Below are 19,097 nucleotides of genomic sequence, written 5' to 3' on the forward strand. Positions count from 1 at the left end.
TTATAGTTAAAAATATAGTACTGTACTGTATAGTGTAGTATATAGTATGAGGTTGAGTTCATGATGGTATATAGAATTTTTATTCACAGACTTTGAAAATTCTCATGACTCCTCTCCTGATGATTGACCAATGATTGAAGGATGAATCCTCGCAAGTTGTACAGTCAGTGCCTGGAAGTACTCGCTCCAATACTAGAGAAGCTTGGAGGAACTGTTGATTGGGATGAGAATCCCACAACACCTCTCGACAAACTAGGTTAGTTGAAAACTTGATCTCTTATCAATCACAACAAACCATTTGAAATTATTGGATTGTAAAGTTGAAATACCCATAAGAAATCTTGTAACATTATTTGTCATGAAACTCCCATTAGATGTATTGTGAAATTATTCAGGAAGGAGCATGAAGAAAATTAACAATAACTAGAATTTTCATTGATTGAAGTAATAGTATGTTTCATGAGCTGAGCCAATACTAATAAATCAATCCATAATCGTGATAATGTTAGTTGGATAGTACCGTGGAGGATTATTGTATAAATTATGTTCACATGTACAAACTAATAGATATTATCACTTGAAAATTTATAGACTCTCGTACAATATAACTTTGTCAAGCAACTGCTACAATTATTATAAATTCATTCGTCCGAATAAGTTTTTATTTTACTTAATTGTTGAAAGTATTCTGAAACTTCATATTGAAATTGATCATTGATATTGAAAGGTTTAACGGTAGAATAAAAATTAGTACAAGAAACTAGCATAGGTTAAAATAACTGTTTCTAAGTACTGAATAAATTTTTTGCATTCTGTAATTCCGTGAATGATGATAGAAATTATTGTAATGTCAACGTACGTATTCTGGTCTCACGTCTGGTAGTTGAATATCATTATAGTAGTAGTGAAAGGGAATATTGAGATTTTAAAGGTCAACCCAAGTAAATTAGGAAAATTCGGAAATTATTAAGGGAGAATGTTTGGGGAAAATAGGGAAATTTTTTGAAAAGCTTTGGTAAATCGAAGGTAATCAGAGAATAAATGGTAAACTGTTTTATTAGTTATTGTTGATATGTAGTTTTGAAAAGTTGATGAGTAGTTTTGGCCTTGAGATGTTTAAACTAAATAATTGGGTATTGTAGATTAAAGTTGAAACGATAATCAAATCATTGGGAATTTGTATAAAAATAAGTTGATTGAGATGAGGTTGTTAAGTCCCTTTATCAGTAATGTTTATTCTCGAAAAGGTAAATCAGTTTTATTACTGGAAATATTTTTTTTTTAGGTGTGATTTTTGCGGTAGGCATGCGTAGTGATAGTGTAAAGATCCGTTGTGTTGATGACGTTTCCTGTAGACTGTGGGGAATTTTTTTTGTTTGTTTAGTTGAGACTCAAGATTTAGAGGAGGACAAGGGGATGTCCTGCCTGTGTGTGTTGTTGTTGAATTTAGGTAATCGGCGCGAGTGTAGGTCCGTGTCCAGAGAGAACGGAGCACTGCCCGAAAGTTGTCCATGTAACAAATCAAGGAATTTAGCTGTGACTAACCTTGCAAATTTGTACGGTGGAATTGTATAATTTTAGCGAAAGGCACCGAAGATGGTGTGAGCTAAGATTTTTTTGTATCTAGTAAACGGTCTGGTTCATTCGAGAGTTATGGGGCTCGTCAGTAGAATAACGTAAACCGAAATCTAGAATATTTAGTGAGTCTTCGTAGTGATTGTAAGGAAAACAATCAGCGTAATGCAGTTTAGGGAAACCCAGTCAAAAGGTTCGTTAATGTTTGGTAGGAAAGTCAGCCGCAAAAACACAAGTAATAATTAGTAAATAAAAAAAAAGGGTATTATTGAGTTTAAAGTTGCTTAGAAATTTGGGATGGTAACGAAAATTGAAAGTTTTAGACAATGAATATTTAAAGTTATTAGTTAAGGTATACAAATAAAATAACAGAGAAACTTTTTCGAGTACCTAGGTAATTTTAAAATGGTTATCAGTGAAAGTAGAAATAAATATTGGAACACTAATGAACGGGTTAAATTAAAATAAAATTAACAGTGAAATTCTTCTAGTTGAATTTGAAATGAAAAGGGAAAATCTCTTGAGTTAAGCATGAGTTTAAATTATTCTGTAGTTGAGAGTTGAAAGGTTGATTAAAAATTTAATTGGGGATATGAAAGTAGAAATATGTAGGAAAATTCGTGTCAAAAAGGAAATAGAATTTTTGTTGGGAAAATTAAATTGAGGTAATTAACAGTAGTAGGACCCTTTAGAGATAAGTAGTCAAAAAGAATTAATAAATAAAAAAAAAAAATAGGAAAATCTTTAATGAAATGATCAATTTTTTTTAATGATGAATAGTAAAATTGCAATCAAGTTTTCCATGTGAATAAGTTGAGATATTTTGAGATCTAGTAGAGTAATTGAAACTAGTTGGATATGAAATTTATTGTTGAGAAATAATTATGTGAGGCTCCAGTAAGGTTGAAAATGTCAGTGATCTTGAGAATCAGTAATAGTGTAATGTGTTAATGTATTGGTAAATTTCATAATGTTGATAATCAGAAGGCAAGCAGTAGCAGTCCAACAATGCTAAGTTAGAGCTGAACTTTCATATGATTAAATCATGCCTTGAGAATTATTCTTCCAGTGTTTAGAGAAAATGTCACGTACTTTGAGTTTGCGATAAATAATAGCCTGGCACTCGATCATAGTTTTGTTTAGACTAGCGTTCTGTCGTAGAAGTTTCCTACTGGAATATTATAATGAAAAGTGTTTTTCTCATGATTGTGGAATGCAAAATCGCGCTTGTCATATAGCTCTCGCGTTGATCTAATAATGCAATTTGATCTAATAATGCAATTTCAATCATTATTATCTTTGAATCGTAGCCTATGTAGAATAGTATTGCCTATTGAATTGATTTATATTGTTAAAAATATGTTGCACTCTCAACTCTATAGTAATGATAGTTAGCTTTCAATACATTCAGCTGAGTGAAAAAGGTTTCATCCTTTACTATTATGATCAAACGTACTTCATATTTTACAACAGCAGAGTAACATAGAACCAATTAAAACTATGATGTCTTTTAAACATTTTCCCTTGTTAGAGTTTGCCAAGAAAATAACCAGGGACTCAATAAAGTGATTGAAGTATTCAAGATTATTATACTCGGTCCGTCTTTAGTACCTACTTAAAAGGTGGACACGTCCATATTGTTTTGTCCTGACTCTTGCCACAGTTTTAAAGACTCTTGCCACAAATCTCAATTAGTTATACATTTTGCTGAATTTCGGAATGATTAAAGAGATTTCTTTTGAAGAGGGCCCGCTTCAAATTGGATCCTACTATCAATCCAGAAATTCGACTCTCCAAATCATACAGAATGCCTCTATGGTAACATATCCTGATTAGATTTCTTTTTGCGTGTTTCACACCGGAAGGAAGGGGAGTGTGCCGGGCACTGTCTTTAATTCAGGCCTTTTCCCAAGTTATAATAGTAAATTTAATACGCAATAGACTAGAGCCATTATTGTAAGTGAGTTAGCGAAATAAATTATTTTCTCTCTCTATTATGAACGGCCATGACTTCGAGTTTCCCATGATAGATATTTAAAAATTGTGGCTCCGAGTCGTCGAGGAATGTAGATTATGGAATTATCTCTAAAACTTAGCCTTCTTGTCGCGACATAAAATGCGATAAGTTGGAAAACAGCAAGCATTGAAATTATAACAAACTACCGATTTTGCAGTTACTATTTGGTCCAAAGGCTGTAGAAGCCACGCGACGATTGGTCAAATTGATTCCATTCGCCCAATAGGAGACCTGTTTCTAAATACAGTAGTGGGGATTCCCCAGCCGCGCAAGACCAGATTACGTTTCGGAGGACACTTTGCTAGGAGCACTACGAGAGTAAAGATGTAGTCACTATGTTTCCCCCTTTTTGGGCAGGTTTATAAGTTTATTTCAGTAGTTAATGTAGGAGCAAGTTTATTTTTTATTAATGTTTAAATTTACTAGTAGTGCCATGTCCTGAAAGGTTTAATTGTGTTTCTTCATCATGTACGAATAATTGTTTCTTCAAATAACCGCTAAGCGGTTCATGTGTGTCCCCAAACCAACTTCTTGTACTACCACCCCTTTGGTTCCGCAACTTTATGTAAAACCGCTTCAAGACACCCGTTCAGACGACAGGTCTAGGGACGTAAGAGGACGTCGCCGTCAAGCCAAATTCAACCGGTAAAAGCTCACCGCCAAAAACAAGGTACTGTAACCCCGACGATAAAGCAACGTACAAACCAACGAAAGGGTAGTGTAGTGAAACAAAGGTTCATTCGAGAATGTCAATAAAAAGTGGGGATTCAAAATTATTATGAAATGGGTTATATGGGTTACTATCGACGAAATTTGGGTTCAACGGGTTTTTTTCTTTCTTGAGTAATTTCATGTGGAAATTGATTGGTTATTTTATGACTGATCTTGTTTGGTTTTGTGACGTATTGCTATCTAAACGGGGATAGTAATGCGCCCCCGAATCAGATGAAGAATGTCAACAAAGTAACATGATATTGTTGTTTCTGTTGTTCGATTTTAGCTGCCAATGTTTATTGAAACTGTTTGTATTTTTCTATTATTTCAAATTGTAGTGTTATTCTATAGTATAAACCTATTAAATCAGGCATGGCAAGATTAATTGAAGTTTTCTTGACTCTAGCCCGTTCACCTGCATGAACTAGGTATAGACTCAGGTATTTTCTAGATGTGTCGGCCTATTTCTAAATTCTAAATTTTATTCAAAATTATCTTCTTAGGCACAGGAGCAAGATGTCGAGTGAGGTTACGGCGGTAAAGAGTAGAAGAGTGATATGAAGCGTGTAGAGAAGAGGAAAGAGGAAAAAGCAATGGTGGAGTGAGGCTAGGGAAGAAGGCATGCGAGAGCCAGTATGGGTCGGCGATGTCTCCAGGCATGTGGCTTCACCGAACAGGGATCGATGCCTGGCCAACAGGGCTGTTGTACTTCATGCACTGGTGCAGTTCCACCTTGCTTGTTACCATTGTGCACCACAGACCACGGAACTGATACACTCATTGCCATTGTGATTCACGAGTAGGAAATTAGCTCCGTGCAACTTGCATTCTAGTCTATGGTGCTATAGAGGGGGTACCTATCTAGTATATGTGCTTCAGAGCAGTGAGTACGGATATGTGAGTACCTAAATTCAAAAAAATTCTTCAAAAATAATTAATTAATATTTGATCAATAATGGGATGAAGTGTTTCAATTTGTTGGAGCCTAGAGTAAATCAATAGAGGCTTTTAGTATAAGACGAAAAGCTCCAAATTAAACTAACTTTCAGCCACACTTTGCATTATTTTATACAGGTTTGAAGTTACACCGCATGAAAACATACAAAATTTCAATAATTACCACGGCTCCATTTGCAACTGCATTAAGTTCCGAATTGATTTTTTTTTTGAAAAATTTCAAGTTTCTTGCGCAATTTATTACATGAGTATCCGTCATGATATTATGAAAAAATGACTTTCCACCATCCAGAGGTATAACATAATTACATAGTAGATTCAGCTATTTTCTAAGAATTCATTCACTAGGTATTGAATAGATTGTTTATGAATGAATGCTTTAAAAATGTGATCAAATTCAGTAATGAGGCAATAAACTTTCAACATTCACTATGCTCATAAAACGAAAAATCTACAAGTGATTTATTGGAAAAACATTTTTTTCCTAGAAAATCAATTATTTATTCATTTTTATTTTGTATTATCAGAGATAATAAAAGCTTCATCATTTTTTATAAAAATAGTATAATCCATTGGATTGATCCATTTATAGATCCATTGGATGTACGGACTGCCTTGCCGTAATACGCAATGCCACTTCAAAATTGTTGAATGCTCAATTGAAGTATGATTGATTACAGTAGTAGGATTGATATGACTTGCCGGAAATACCAGGGAGAATGTTTGATAGTTAAAAATATAGTACTGTACTGTATAGTGTAGTATATAGTATGAGGTTGAGTTCATGATGGTATATAGAATTTTTATTCACAGACTTTGAAAATTCTCATGACTCCTCTCCTGATGATTGACCAATGATTGAAGGATGAATCCTCGCAAGTTGTACAGTCAGTGCCTGGAAGTACTCGCTCCAATACTAGAGAAGCTTGGAGGAACTGTTGATTGGGATGAGAATCCCACAACACCTCTCGACAAACTAGGTTAGTTGAAAACTTGATCTCTTATCAATCACAACAAACCATTTGAAATTATTGGATTGTAAAGTTGAAATACCCATTAGAAATCTTGTAACATTATTTGTCATGAAACTCCCATTAGATGTATTGTGAAATTATTCAGGAAGGAGCATGAAGAAAATTAACAATAACTAGAATTTTCATTGATTGAAGTAATAGTATGTTTCATGAGCTGAGCCAATACTAATAAATCAATCCATAATCGTGATAATGTTAGTTGGATAGTACCGTGGAGGATTATTGTATAAATTATGTTCACATGTACAAACTAATAGATATTATCACTTGAAAATTTATAGACTCTCGTACAATATAACTTTGTCAAGCAACTGCTACAATTATTATAAATTCATTCGTCCGAATAAGTTTTTATTTTACTTAATTGTTGAAAAAAATCAAGAAAATAACTCAAAACGGAAAATATGTTGAAGTAATTTTGATTATCTTGGTTATTTAGAGATATCGTAAGATATCTTAATTTCCAATTCCAAGTCAATATTTCAGGTCGAAAATATAATTGTTACATCTCGTTTTTGCAGATTCGTTTCACTGAGCATGGTTTGAGCCTTATTATGTTACTAATCTTGAATTTTCCCCTCTTCTGTAATGCACAATTAATAACATTTTGAAAATTTTACAATGAAACCTGTAAAGTAATTTCAGATTTAAGCGACAGTGATTTTGCTGCAGACGAGCATAAAAATAACTCTTCAAGTCTTCAGCTAGAAATATCTCATTCGAAATAACGATGTCTGAAAATAAATAGCATCCGAAAAACTCAACATAATAATCGTTACATCCATTATTGGCTGGAAGGAGCAAGAAGAGCTCTTCATATTCCATTAAGCGCGCACGCGGCAAAAAAATTCGCGCAATTTAGATATGCTAATGTTGGCTGTGAAGAGCCAGATGGAGAAGAATATTTGGCTGCCGGTTGCAAAACCTTGGAATAAACTTCACATTTCGTTCTATTATTGTTTCGTTACAAAAGAATTCAGATGCTTCTACCGCATTTCAACTTGGTCGAAGATAATTTCTTGATGATCTTGTGAAAGAGCATGTGCAAATCTCGAAATTCAATTGAGTCAAACATAGCTATTCAGTCAGTTTTTTACTGTAAAAATGAAAATATCTTGAAGTTGTAGTGCACAATCCATCCTATTAAAGTGAAAATGAAACTCTTGAAAATTATCTATTTTGCTACGTACGAAATACTAAGCTGCAATAAATCATTGCTCTCATTTTCTTATTCGATAACTCAAGTTTTCGTCTTATAACACAAATTTGTAATTGCATTTATATTCTTTCCTTGAATTACTTCTCATTTGGATTCAAAAATTAGCGTTGTTAACGTTAATTTCAAATCATAAATCGACAATCCCTATCTCAAATGAGCTTTTGAACTATGTATTGATATTGATACTATTCCAGCAGCCGTGATAGTAGAGGACCTTCTCTTTCGAGTTAGCAAAGGTAAAAGCAGATGGAACGAATCGTGGCGCATTTTTTTAACGCCCAAAATCCGCTACGCTGTTCTGGCTCTGGAAGAATCTCTTTTGAAATTCGCCGCTGATCGATGCAAGGTGAGACTGATCATTAATAGAAATTCATACCATAATTATTCTCTTACAACCAGGTAACCCGTGCTCCGCAAGGGTCTATTTTGAACTGTTCAAACTGAAAACTTGACGTAATGAAATATTGGAAAATTGAAAATAGGCCCATAACCATCCTCGGTTAATAAAGAATCTAGGTTATGCTGTATAAAATTTCATGTCCCATGAATGAAATTTGAACATTCTTCTTTTTCTTCTGGTGCCTACCCTTTACCGAATGTTGGCAATCATTCTGGCAATTATAACCTTGTTGAAAGCCGCTCTAAAAAGTTCCGGGGTGGACACTGCAAACCATGTTCTCAAGTTCTTTAATCAGGAAATTCGTCTCCTACCAACACCTCTCCTGCCAAGAACTTTACCCTGTAGTACACATTTCAACAATGATATTTAGTTCCATTCCTCATAATGTGTCCCAGATACTCCAATTTTTGTCTCTTGACAGTGTACATTATTTCCGTCCTCTTATTGAGTTGTTGAAGAACCCTGTTGTTGGAAATTTTGTCCATCCATGATATTTTCAGGATTCGTCTATAGGTCCACATCTCGAACGCTTCAAGTTTCTTTGTTGTTGTTTCAGTCAGGGTCCAAGACTCAACTCCATATAACAAAATGGAAAATATATAACAACGGAGGTGTCTAATTTTCAGTTCAAGGGTCAAATTATGCGACTTGAATACTCTTGACATGATTTTGAATGCCGCTCTCGCCTTTTCAATCCGAGCCCTCACCTCCTGAGAATGGTCCAACTGCTCATTCAAAACTGTACCCAGGTAAATATAAGTTGGCACTCTCTCCAATACCTTACCATCAATAGTAAAATGCACATTGTCAACTTTTTCTTTACTAATTATCATTGTCTTTGTTTTGTTAATGTTGACTTCCAGACCATATATTTTACTAACTTCAGCGACTTTGTCCATTAGCAATTCAAGTCTTTGCGGGGTGTCGGCAAAAACTACTGTATCAACTTGAACATTAATTCTGAAAAATCTAGAAGGAAAATTGAAATTTGGGCTTCGAGGTGCACGAGATTGATATTTTTAGAATCTATGTGCAAAATTTGGTGATCTGAATCATTCCCGTTTTCGGTATGCGATCCACAAGTTGACATGTTTTGATGCGAACAAACGAACAAACACAACCCTACTCTCTCTTATTATATAGATAACAATGATAAAAAAACGTAAGTTGCTTAGTTAACTATGTCTTGGACAGTAATAATGACCACAATAAATTATTTTGAAATGATGAACAATCGAAATAATTATTCTTTTAGAAGAGATTAAGAGAGTATAAGTTAATCAACAAATATGAATGATTCATGCACGATCAAGTTGATAAAGTATTTGGACATTAATTTTTTGTGTAAATCTAATCATGAACTCTACATAACCTCTGGACTGTTTATTTTAAATCAAGGTTAAAAGCTGTTTTAGGCGAATGCCTGTTGTTTACACCTGGATTGTATTCTATTGGCCATGAAATAAACAACATGATCTGCAATGGATGTACGATACATTATTGATAATAGTATATTTCGCACCTAGGGCTGAAAATGAGACTTTTCCGGCTCGAAATCGGGTTTCAAGTCCGAGGCCGTAGGCTGAGGACTAGGAAAGATTGAGATCCGGAAAAACATTTTTGCCTGTGGTGCGAACGCTATTTTTCGCCACACAGAAAAATAAACAATATATATATATATGAGCTCCAGCAAATCTGAGATAATCTGAATATCAGGAAATTGTCCAAGTTTTTTTTTTTTTTTATTCTGATTTGTCCAAGTAACCTAAAAGATTATGTTAAATTATGTGGGAGGTTGAGTTTATACTTGTTTATTTTTTCAAATGACAATAAGATGATATTATTATAAATGTTTCAACTATTATTGAATAATAAACACAAATGATGAAAAGTTTTTCGATCAGCTGTTTTAGCACACTTGAAATTTGGCCAATCTGGATGTCAACGTCAACAATGCTTGTTGTCGACTTCAGAAGTTCTATCCTATTCTGAAAATCGAATTTGAATAGTTTATAATATATATCTTATCTGTATTTCATCCATCCAAATAACATGATAGTATATTATTGCAGAATACTTTACTCGATTCTAGAAGCATAAACTGATTCTTTTTCATAAACTATTTGTGAAAACGTTCAGCACCATGGATATTGCCCAAGTAGTTCCAAAATTATCCACCAGGTTACGTGAGAAATGTAGTACTATGAGGTTTGAGGTTAGATTCTATTATACACTGAAAATTGAATTTGAATAGTTTATAATACCGGTATATTATTTGTATTTCATTCATCCAAAAAAATTATAGTATCTTATTGCAAAATACTTTATTCAATTCTAGAAACATTTAAACTGATTCCGTTTCATAAACTATTTTGTAAACAGGTTCTCATCAAATCAGAATCAGCTGATTCCAAGGTTATTTTACAGCCCTAGGGCCGTAATAGTTATTTGTGCAACTAGTGCGCAAAGTGCCACTTTGCTGCACCGAAAGAAACGTTTACGCACGAGCCGTAGGTGAGTGCGGAATGATGGTTTCTTGAGTGCAGCAAAGAAACTTTGCGCACGTATTGCACATTAAATTTTTCCTACAGTTACCATAGAATGTGAAAAGTCAGTAATAGACGGTAAACATGTCCTATACCAAATAAAATGTTTGTTTGTGTAAATCTTTAGTATTTTTAATGCTGATAATAAATATTGCAACCATTCCACAACAGAATTGTTCCAAATTCAGTCTATATGATAATAGAATGAATATTATAAAGTTATATGAGATTCAATTATAATAATACTTCATCAATAAGAAGTCATCAGCAAGTGTAGAAAAGGCCATATCACTTGTCTGGATATGTTTTTGTGCCATCAATGAGCCTCACAAACGTTATACTTTGTGACTAACAGTTTAATATTCTCCTATCCGAAAACGAATCTAAAAGTTATTCAGCAAAACTTTGCTTATACTTATACGGTGCCCATTAATTTGTTTTATTGATTAATTTGTCTATGTGATAAAAGCTGTAAGCTTATGTTTTAATTTTTCTATTAATGTAAATAAATAAATAAGCTAATATGCCAAGGACTAATTAAGAATTAGGCTAGTGATCAATCAGCCCTCAGGACAGACTTAAGTCTAACCTGACCATTCTATGAAATTTTCATGTGTAGTATTTATTTACTATTTATTCCAGTTCAAAATATCCTCAGGTTTGAGTCTGAATGATATATTGTACTCTATATTAGTGTAAAAATATAGTTTCAGCTTGTTTTTTTTTGTAAATACATGAGTAAACTTGTCAATAATTAGGCCTTTCTGCTTTTCTGGCCAAGCGCTCAGTAGCCTACCGCATGAAACGTAGGTATATGCCCAAGTAAGGTTATACTGCATTCTTTAAAATGTGATTAAATTATATTATATAGACAGTATATTTACCTGAAATGCTGAACTTCAATCATTCAAGTCACTGTTGAGTAAACAGGATATTATTGTAAATCCAGTGTTTTTGATTACGGTATTCAATGACATCTATTCTGTATTCTGTTTCTTATTGATCAACGGCATTCATTGAAGTTGTTCTACGAAAATGTGAGTAGAGATTTTACGGGGAGTTGAAGAACTGAATAACTTTTTTTGAAGTGTAAATATTTATGTTTCAAACCTAATGGATACATTATTGTTTTGAAAATATAACAATCACAGCTTTAGTATCACTAACACGAGTAAACTAACCACAAAAGTAAATAAAGATATAAAAATACTTGATTCCTTGATCATAAAAATGGTCGATAAATGTTTCCAATGTATTCCAGTTAAAAACATAGGCATCTCACACATAAAAAATCGTTCATGATAACTTGAATAGAAATAAAATACTGATATTGAATACTATCAAAACTTCTTGTTTATTTACTGTTCATTATCCAATATCTCACGGTAATAATCAGCTGTTTTACAAAAATTTCCAGCCATCAACATATTCAGGTTTACCAACATTTCTTTTACTTTGCCGCACTCTACCGTCATAAAGCGTGTCAACTATTTTGTGTTGTTATGTTGCAAATTTGGAGTGCGGCAAAGTACTTTGTCGCACTCAAATCTACATTCCCGCACTGGGTGTGGGAATAAGGTATTTTGCTTACTATAATTGATGCGGGAATGAGCACTTTTTCGGGTAACTGTAGGAAAAAATTTTACCGGCCTGGTCAGAAAACAATCACTTTCGGCCTGCATATGACGCACGAAAAACATCTCATTACATCCTTTTACTTGAATAAAAACAATATAAAAACTTTTAGTACCCTTTTATTAAAAAACTTCAAAATATTTAAGCTAAATTTATAAAAATTTTTAATATTGTTTTTATTTGAATCAAGTAGCCCATATAAGCGAAGTGATTCTGCTTTCACTTATACTTCTAATTTCAACCAATAATTACTTTTGTTGTTTCAAAATATGAATTTTGGTTTTTGTCAATGTATTTAGGCCCTCCGTAGAGTATGTTTTCCATGGTGCGGCTCAGTGTTGGACCCGAAAAGACTGTCACTGCTTCCGCCGTCCGTGACAGTGGTCGACTTCGATGTGGAAAGCCACGACCTTGACCTGTCCAATCTGGGTGACCTTGCAGCGGCCAATTGGCTACCTGAGGCCACTCTACTCCACCGGCAAGTCAATATTATCTTCATTTTGACTTGGCAATATTGCTTTAAAAAATAACATTAATTTCATTTGAGTGTCAATATCTCAAGAAATCAATATTGTAACTAAGAATATTTTCACAATTTTCAAGAAAAGTGAGAAAAGAAATCGTAATTGTAAATATTGTAGGAATACTTAGTTTCTTGGATAATTAATTACAAAACACTTTTATTTTTTGGAGGAAATAACTCCAATACGAGTTGATTCACTTGAGTTTGAATAATTGAATACTTCAAAGATGATACTCTTAAAATACAGATAAGAATAGAGTAATCATTTACATTTCATTAATAATCATCGCAGTCAATAGTTCCACAAAACAATCTGAAAGACCTGAATAATGTAGAGATCTTTGTAATCCAATAAGGAAATTCATAATGCTTTTGTGAGTCCTGCTTTTCATTATTTTGGTTTTCAAAAACGTAGGAACAAAACACCTAGTTACCAAAGAAACTAGCTCAACTATTGGGCTTGGAAGATCCTGAGAAGGCTAAACAGAGTACTGGTTCTCACACAATACAAGCAACAGACTGGTGTAGCACAGTGAAGCCTACACTGCTCCTTCATTGGATCATCGACCACCAGTAAGAACGGGTTCTCCAATGAATAGAATCGATCTGCTCATATATTGAACATAAAGTATTCTACAATCCACTGGATTCCATATCTCAGGAAGAAATTGTCTATTCTGTTTATATGTAAGGGTTGTCAATGTTAATTATTATTATTATAATCACTTACGTTGAGCAAGTACAATTATCTGAAGTGATAGATGAGGAAAGATTGCAAAAATCATCGAAAAATGACCTAGTAATGGAAGGGAAAGATGAAATATGTCATATTAGGAGCAACTGAGTTCCATAACTGAAGAGGTTTGATTTCTGTTGACTGAACACAAGCGAACAACCCTTGCGGGTGTGTGACCTATTTGCGTATCGACCATCAAATATCCACCCATATTCCAGAGTAATGGATAATCCTGTAAATAACCGGATGTTGAACTCTATTGGAGCCTACAAAATGTTTGTGGGACGGATGTTCTATATGTTAACATGTCATTTTATTTTTCTTCGAATATACTTCCCTGTTCCTCAATATAACTACTGTACATTAGTTGAAGTTTATAAACAAATCGAACGTTCATTAAAATTCAAGTAGAATATTTCCTACTCAAAATTGCTTGTGAGCGAGGTGCAATGTGGATCGTTAAAATGACAAGATGCCCGTTTTGATAATTTTGGAGATGCACAACTATGTAGATCGATGATAATTATGACTCTCAACTAATATGATATTCTATATTGAGAAATCGCCACTCCTCTTGGGAGATTGAATAAACCAAAAATATGGGGAAAATACAATAAATCACAAAGCATTACCTGCTACTTTGGGATTATGCAAAATTTTATCATAAAATTATAATTCTGTGAATAACATTGATGAGAAAATATTATTTAGTCGGCATGAACAATAATCATTAAATTTTGTTTACTTTTGTAGCATCATTATTTTAAACAACTTACTGACAAACTCAAATATTTCCACTCTCACGAAGAAGGAAAGTAAAGAGAAGGCAGAGGAAAGAAAAAGGAAGGAGAATGATGGGTGAATACGTCCTTTCAAGACACATTCTCTACTCCTGTCAAAAGAATTAAGTGATTACGTAGTCATCTAGTGTGAATGGGGTCAAGAGTTAGCACAATTGTGACGACCACTGTAGCACTCATAATCCAAGTGACATGAGTTGTACACCTTTTGTTTGAGAGATTTCTCAGAAAAAAGACGTCCTCCTTCCTCAAAAACACCTACCAGACGCGTGTCTTGACCTACTTTTGTTGTCCTATATACTTTCCGTCCGAGTTTCTCCAGATAGTTCCCGCTTTTGATAAAAATTTCATACTTTCAAAGTTTGTCAACGAAGTATACTATGCTTTTAACAAGGAAGTTATAATCAAATTCCGTTAAGTTCATTTTCTCTAGATAATTAATTTATTCCCAGGGGGAAAATGTTAGTGCAGGGAACTTTACTTGTTAGTTCAGATGGTTGACAACTTTTAATAGTTTTCTAGTTCGGAGACTGGGAAATTAAGGACAGCAGCATGATTCATTGTTGCATTTTACTGATTCAAATGAGTTCATAAAAGGTGCACGTGATAATAATTCGTCCAGAAGAGTTATCGTATCTCACATCAGGAGAGTGCATGTAAAATCAGTTGAACGCTCAAAAAGTACACAAGGGATTAAGTAGAATAATTGATTTCACATCCTCTTCTCTAATCCTTTGTTCCGAATAGCATTTTCATGTCCATGAGTTTTAACTATTGAAAGCACTAGAATGTAAGTTTGTTGCAGTACTCTGGAGTTTGAAAATCATGAACAATTGCATGAACGGTATACATAGTTCTTGTTGATTTATTAACCATCAATTACCTCCAAATCATTCAATTCCATCCCATCGTACAATGATAATTATTGGTGATTTTCAATTTGCTGGTCGGGTTGGTCTAGTGGTAAGGAGCGTTACAAACTTGGGTCTGCTAGCTCCGCCTGGTTCTTGGGTTCTAACAGAGATAAAAGAAATAATCTAAATAGAATAAAGAAATAAAAAATATAGTTTTTTTTACTCTATGGTTGTAATCTCGCGTTGGCATTGACGTTTGATCGTCTCATCACTTCAACAACGCACTTTCCATGACTCACACACAAGCAAGGAGCTCATGTTGGTATCATCCGCAAAAAATAATCAACATAATAATCCTGATTTTCCTGGATATCACTAAAAATACAAAATAGGAGAACTGGGGATATTGACAATTTTATCAGCTAATAAATAGCAGAGCTGTGTTCGGACCACCAATACAAGCACATACATAGAATATTTTAAAAATAACTGTATCAAAAATAATTAGAAATCCCAAGCTGATGAGATTTTTAACACTGAGGAAATTTGTTTTGCAATTTGCACTTTTTGACTTAATATTATTGTATTGTGAGGTCCACGTTATTATATCAGTGGAAAAGATAGGACAACAGCGTTGCTGATCCTCTGCGTTGCAACTGCCTCCTATAGTAAATGGCTGATTTCGCTATATTTGATAGAATATGACCTGTTCATTCTTGTTGATAATTATTAATTGTATTTTATTCGTTAAGGAAATATATTTTCCAATAAATGCATTTTCATAATTGAGATTGAATATTTGTGTAATTAATTATATTATTTATATATGGGTCAAAAACAATTCGGCTATACGGTTGCGGAGGTAGAAAAGGTTAACCCTATCTGCTTTGTCGAATTACAGAAGAAAGAAGAATAGCAATTGAATAATTATTTTTAAAATGATTAACAATAAATCATTCTGGATTCAATAACGTGATCTCTTCTCCGTGATCGAATGAATGACAAGGTTAGCAACACCAATGTTCATCAATTGCTGCCATTATAACGTGGACCTCACTAATAAATCAGTGGGTGCCCGGCCCTAACAAACCATTGTATGATAATAATCAGTGTGGTTTGCAGATCACTATGGACCAGCAGACGAAAGGCGATCGAAGGCAGTGGCTTGACAGAGGTGCACCTGACCGGAGTGTCGGTGACCGCACAGCAACTCACCACCATCCTTGAGCAGAGCCCGTGCTTGCGCGTGCTCCAGCACTACCAGCTGGTCAGGGCGCTCTACAACATGCACGCTCAACAGTGGAAACGCAACGAGCCAACGCCCAAGTACAAACTGCTCAATCTTGATGCCGATTTCTCACACATTGTAAGTAAGTGCTGAAATGTTCTAGTCGTCCAAAAATGAATGTATAATAATCATCTAAATCTTCAGAGATGTTGTGATATCTATCCATAATGAAAACACTGGGATGTTGTCAAAAATATTACTAATTTATTGTAAAATTACAAACATGCTTGAACACCAATGGTGTCATCTTCAAAGTGAAAAATTCAAAACTTTGAACTTACCTAACCTACTATTTCAAAGTTTGAATTTTTCACACTGTAGATGACACCATTGTTGGTGTTGAAGCATGTTTGTAATTTTACAAAAAATTAGTAATATTTTTGACAAAATCCCAGTGTTTTCATCAATCATAATTATAAATTGTGTAAACATATAAATTGGAATGTTGTATAAAATTTTAATTGAAACCATTTTGGGCTTTATCCTGTGTTTCTTTTCTAGAAGTATTCCTGAATAATTAAATAAATTACGGTTTGTAGTGTTTGAAAAATAAGAAAGATGTATTGGGTGCATGTTTTTAATCAGTGGTCTCAATCTTTTCACTTCGCGCCCCCCTGCATAATTCAGCTGTAAGCCGGGGCCCCCTACATGTATAAGCGTATAACAACCAATTCTATACGAAGAATTATACATTTATTTTAATTTATAATTCATGGTTGTTACTTTTGTTTCACATTGCAATTAACAATACAAAGAGCTTCAGTGTGAAGGATGAGCTTGTTTTTTTCACACAGAGTTTGTTGAAGAGAGGTGTCAGCTCTGATTACGCTACTCTAAGTTACTTGGTCACATCCAGTCTTGATGTAATTTACTTTTCATGGCAGCTAGAGAAGAAAACCTAGTTTCACACGAATAAGTTGTCGCAAATGAAGTCAATATTTTTAATGCCTTTTCACTCAAAAGTGGGTGTTCCTTGTGCACACCAATCCAGAAGGATGTGAGAGAATATTCTTCAAACTTCATTTTAAGAGCATACTTCATAGTTACCTTGGAGATCAATGAGGTTTTCTTTTTCCATAATGTTGAGGGAGCACTCATTGATTGAGAATTTGAATGGGTTTTGAAACAATGCCACACCATTCAAGTTCTCATTAAAATATTTTCAAATGGAATTTTAAAAGTAGAAAGATTGTTTATAGTAATTATTTTAGAAGTACATTTAAATAATTTACTTCTAAAATAATTACTATAAGCAATCTTTCTACCAAGCTTTGCGCCCCCCCCCTGAACATTCATCGCGCCCCCTTGGGGGTCGCGCCCCACACTTTGAGAACCACTGGTTTAAATGATAGGTGTCTGAATACAAATTGCTCAATGTAGATGCCGATTTCTCACACACTATGAATAAGTAAGTGATAGAATACTCTATATGCTATGCTTCTAGTTCCCAATGAAGTATGGTTTGTAGTGTTTGAGTAAATGTTGAAAATATGGAAATTTTTGAAAAAAACTTGAATGGTTGAGGATTGTGAAGTAAATAAGATTCCCAAGTCCTCCGCCTACTAGAGAGTTTCTCAATGAAAATATCAAAAATATAATTCATTTATTTCTTTTCTTTTTTTTCTCATTAGATTGTTCACTTCTAAAATGTTAATGGAAACCTGTATTCCGTTCAATTCAGAGATCACACCAATTCAACTCAGCTCTTCCATTGGATCACACCATTATCTATCAATAGTCCTTCACAACCTATTATATTAATAATTTAATAGACAATTTTCCAAAACTTCTTTAATACCTGAATTATGAATATCTGAATTCTCCAGAGAAATGTATTTTTTTCATTAATGGGTTCCATGCAATTGAATATTCTCCATCCAATAATTATATTGGAGGAGTCTGGTCTCACAAGATGTCAAACTTTCCACAGATAAATTGAAAAGAATGACAATCAATGAACTGTATGATATTTTGAAATTCGAAGTTCTCTTAGATTGTAGCATAAAAGGGCTGTGTGATTTCAAAATTGATTTTTGAATAAATATATTAGCTTAATTTCCAAAAATACCTACAGATTACATTCAAGACAAGATTCAGAAGAATATGTATCATGTGCCTGGACCATTATCTAGTTGCCACAAACTCAGGTGATTAAGATTGACATTGATATTTGAACGAGCGTTAGCGAAGCTCTCACTTTTGACTTACTAGAGCCCAAAGTCGTTTTCTGTCTGTTGATATGTTCGACAAGAACTTTAGAGAGAATTGATCAATCAGCTTCAAATTTAGAACACGAATTCTTCGAACCTTTTTACAGGTCAAGTTCGTTGGCCATTAATTTTCCTTTGAAATTTTGTGTCGAAATCATGTATCACATGACCACCTTCCCATTTGAAAAGAAAGTTGGTTTCAAATTGAAGCTGGATTCGAAATGAGGTTGAATCCAAGATGGCGGACAAAAGCTTTGAAGCGAAAGAATTTTTTTCAATTGGAATAGGATTCCCATGGAACCTACTACTGTAATTTTATCATACTTGTGAAAGTATTTAGCTGTTTCCATAATAATTCTCACCAACTCTGTATAATATGACAAGTTGCTGATCTCAGAGATCAATACAACACTTTTTGTGTAGTTGAGATGTTGATATTGTGGTAATTATTCATATTTAATGACACCATTATCAGACACCATTGTCTGATTTATCAGAGATTGACAATGGTGTAATAACATAAACCGGTCTTTCTAGTATCAATAAATCTGTGTTTTTTGACAATTTCTTAGTCTTTTTCATTTGATAT

At 33.8% G+C, this 19,097-nt stretch overlaps 1 protein-coding gene across 1 annotated transcript in view; it reads left to right on the forward strand.

Moving 5' to 3' along the window:
* Window positions 1-5,064: 5,064 nt before the first annotated feature.
* Window positions 5,065-19,097, forward strand: part of LOC111049031 — a 41,300-nt gene continuing 27,267 nt past the window's right edge. Inside the window, exons 1-5 of the mRNA XM_039422869.1 lie at window positions 5,065-5,203; window positions 6,077-6,243; window positions 7,711-7,862; window positions 12,397-12,575; window positions 16,133-16,376. Coding sequence (XP_039278803.1) covers window positions 6,129-6,243; window positions 7,711-7,862; window positions 12,397-12,575; window positions 16,133-16,376 — 690 coding nt within the window. The 5' untranslated portion in view covers window positions 5,065-5,203; window positions 6,077-6,128. The remainder of the gene's footprint in view (window positions 5,204-6,076; window positions 6,244-7,710; window positions 7,863-12,396; window positions 12,576-16,132; window positions 16,377-19,097) is intronic.

Source organism: Nilaparvata lugens, chromosome 3, assembly GCF_014356525.2.
Source record: "Nilaparvata lugens isolate BPH chromosome 3, ASM1435652v1, whole genome shotgun sequence".
In the NCBI taxonomy this organism is placed as follows: Eukaryota; Metazoa; Arthropoda; class Insecta; order Hemiptera; family Delphacidae; genus Nilaparvata; species Nilaparvata lugens.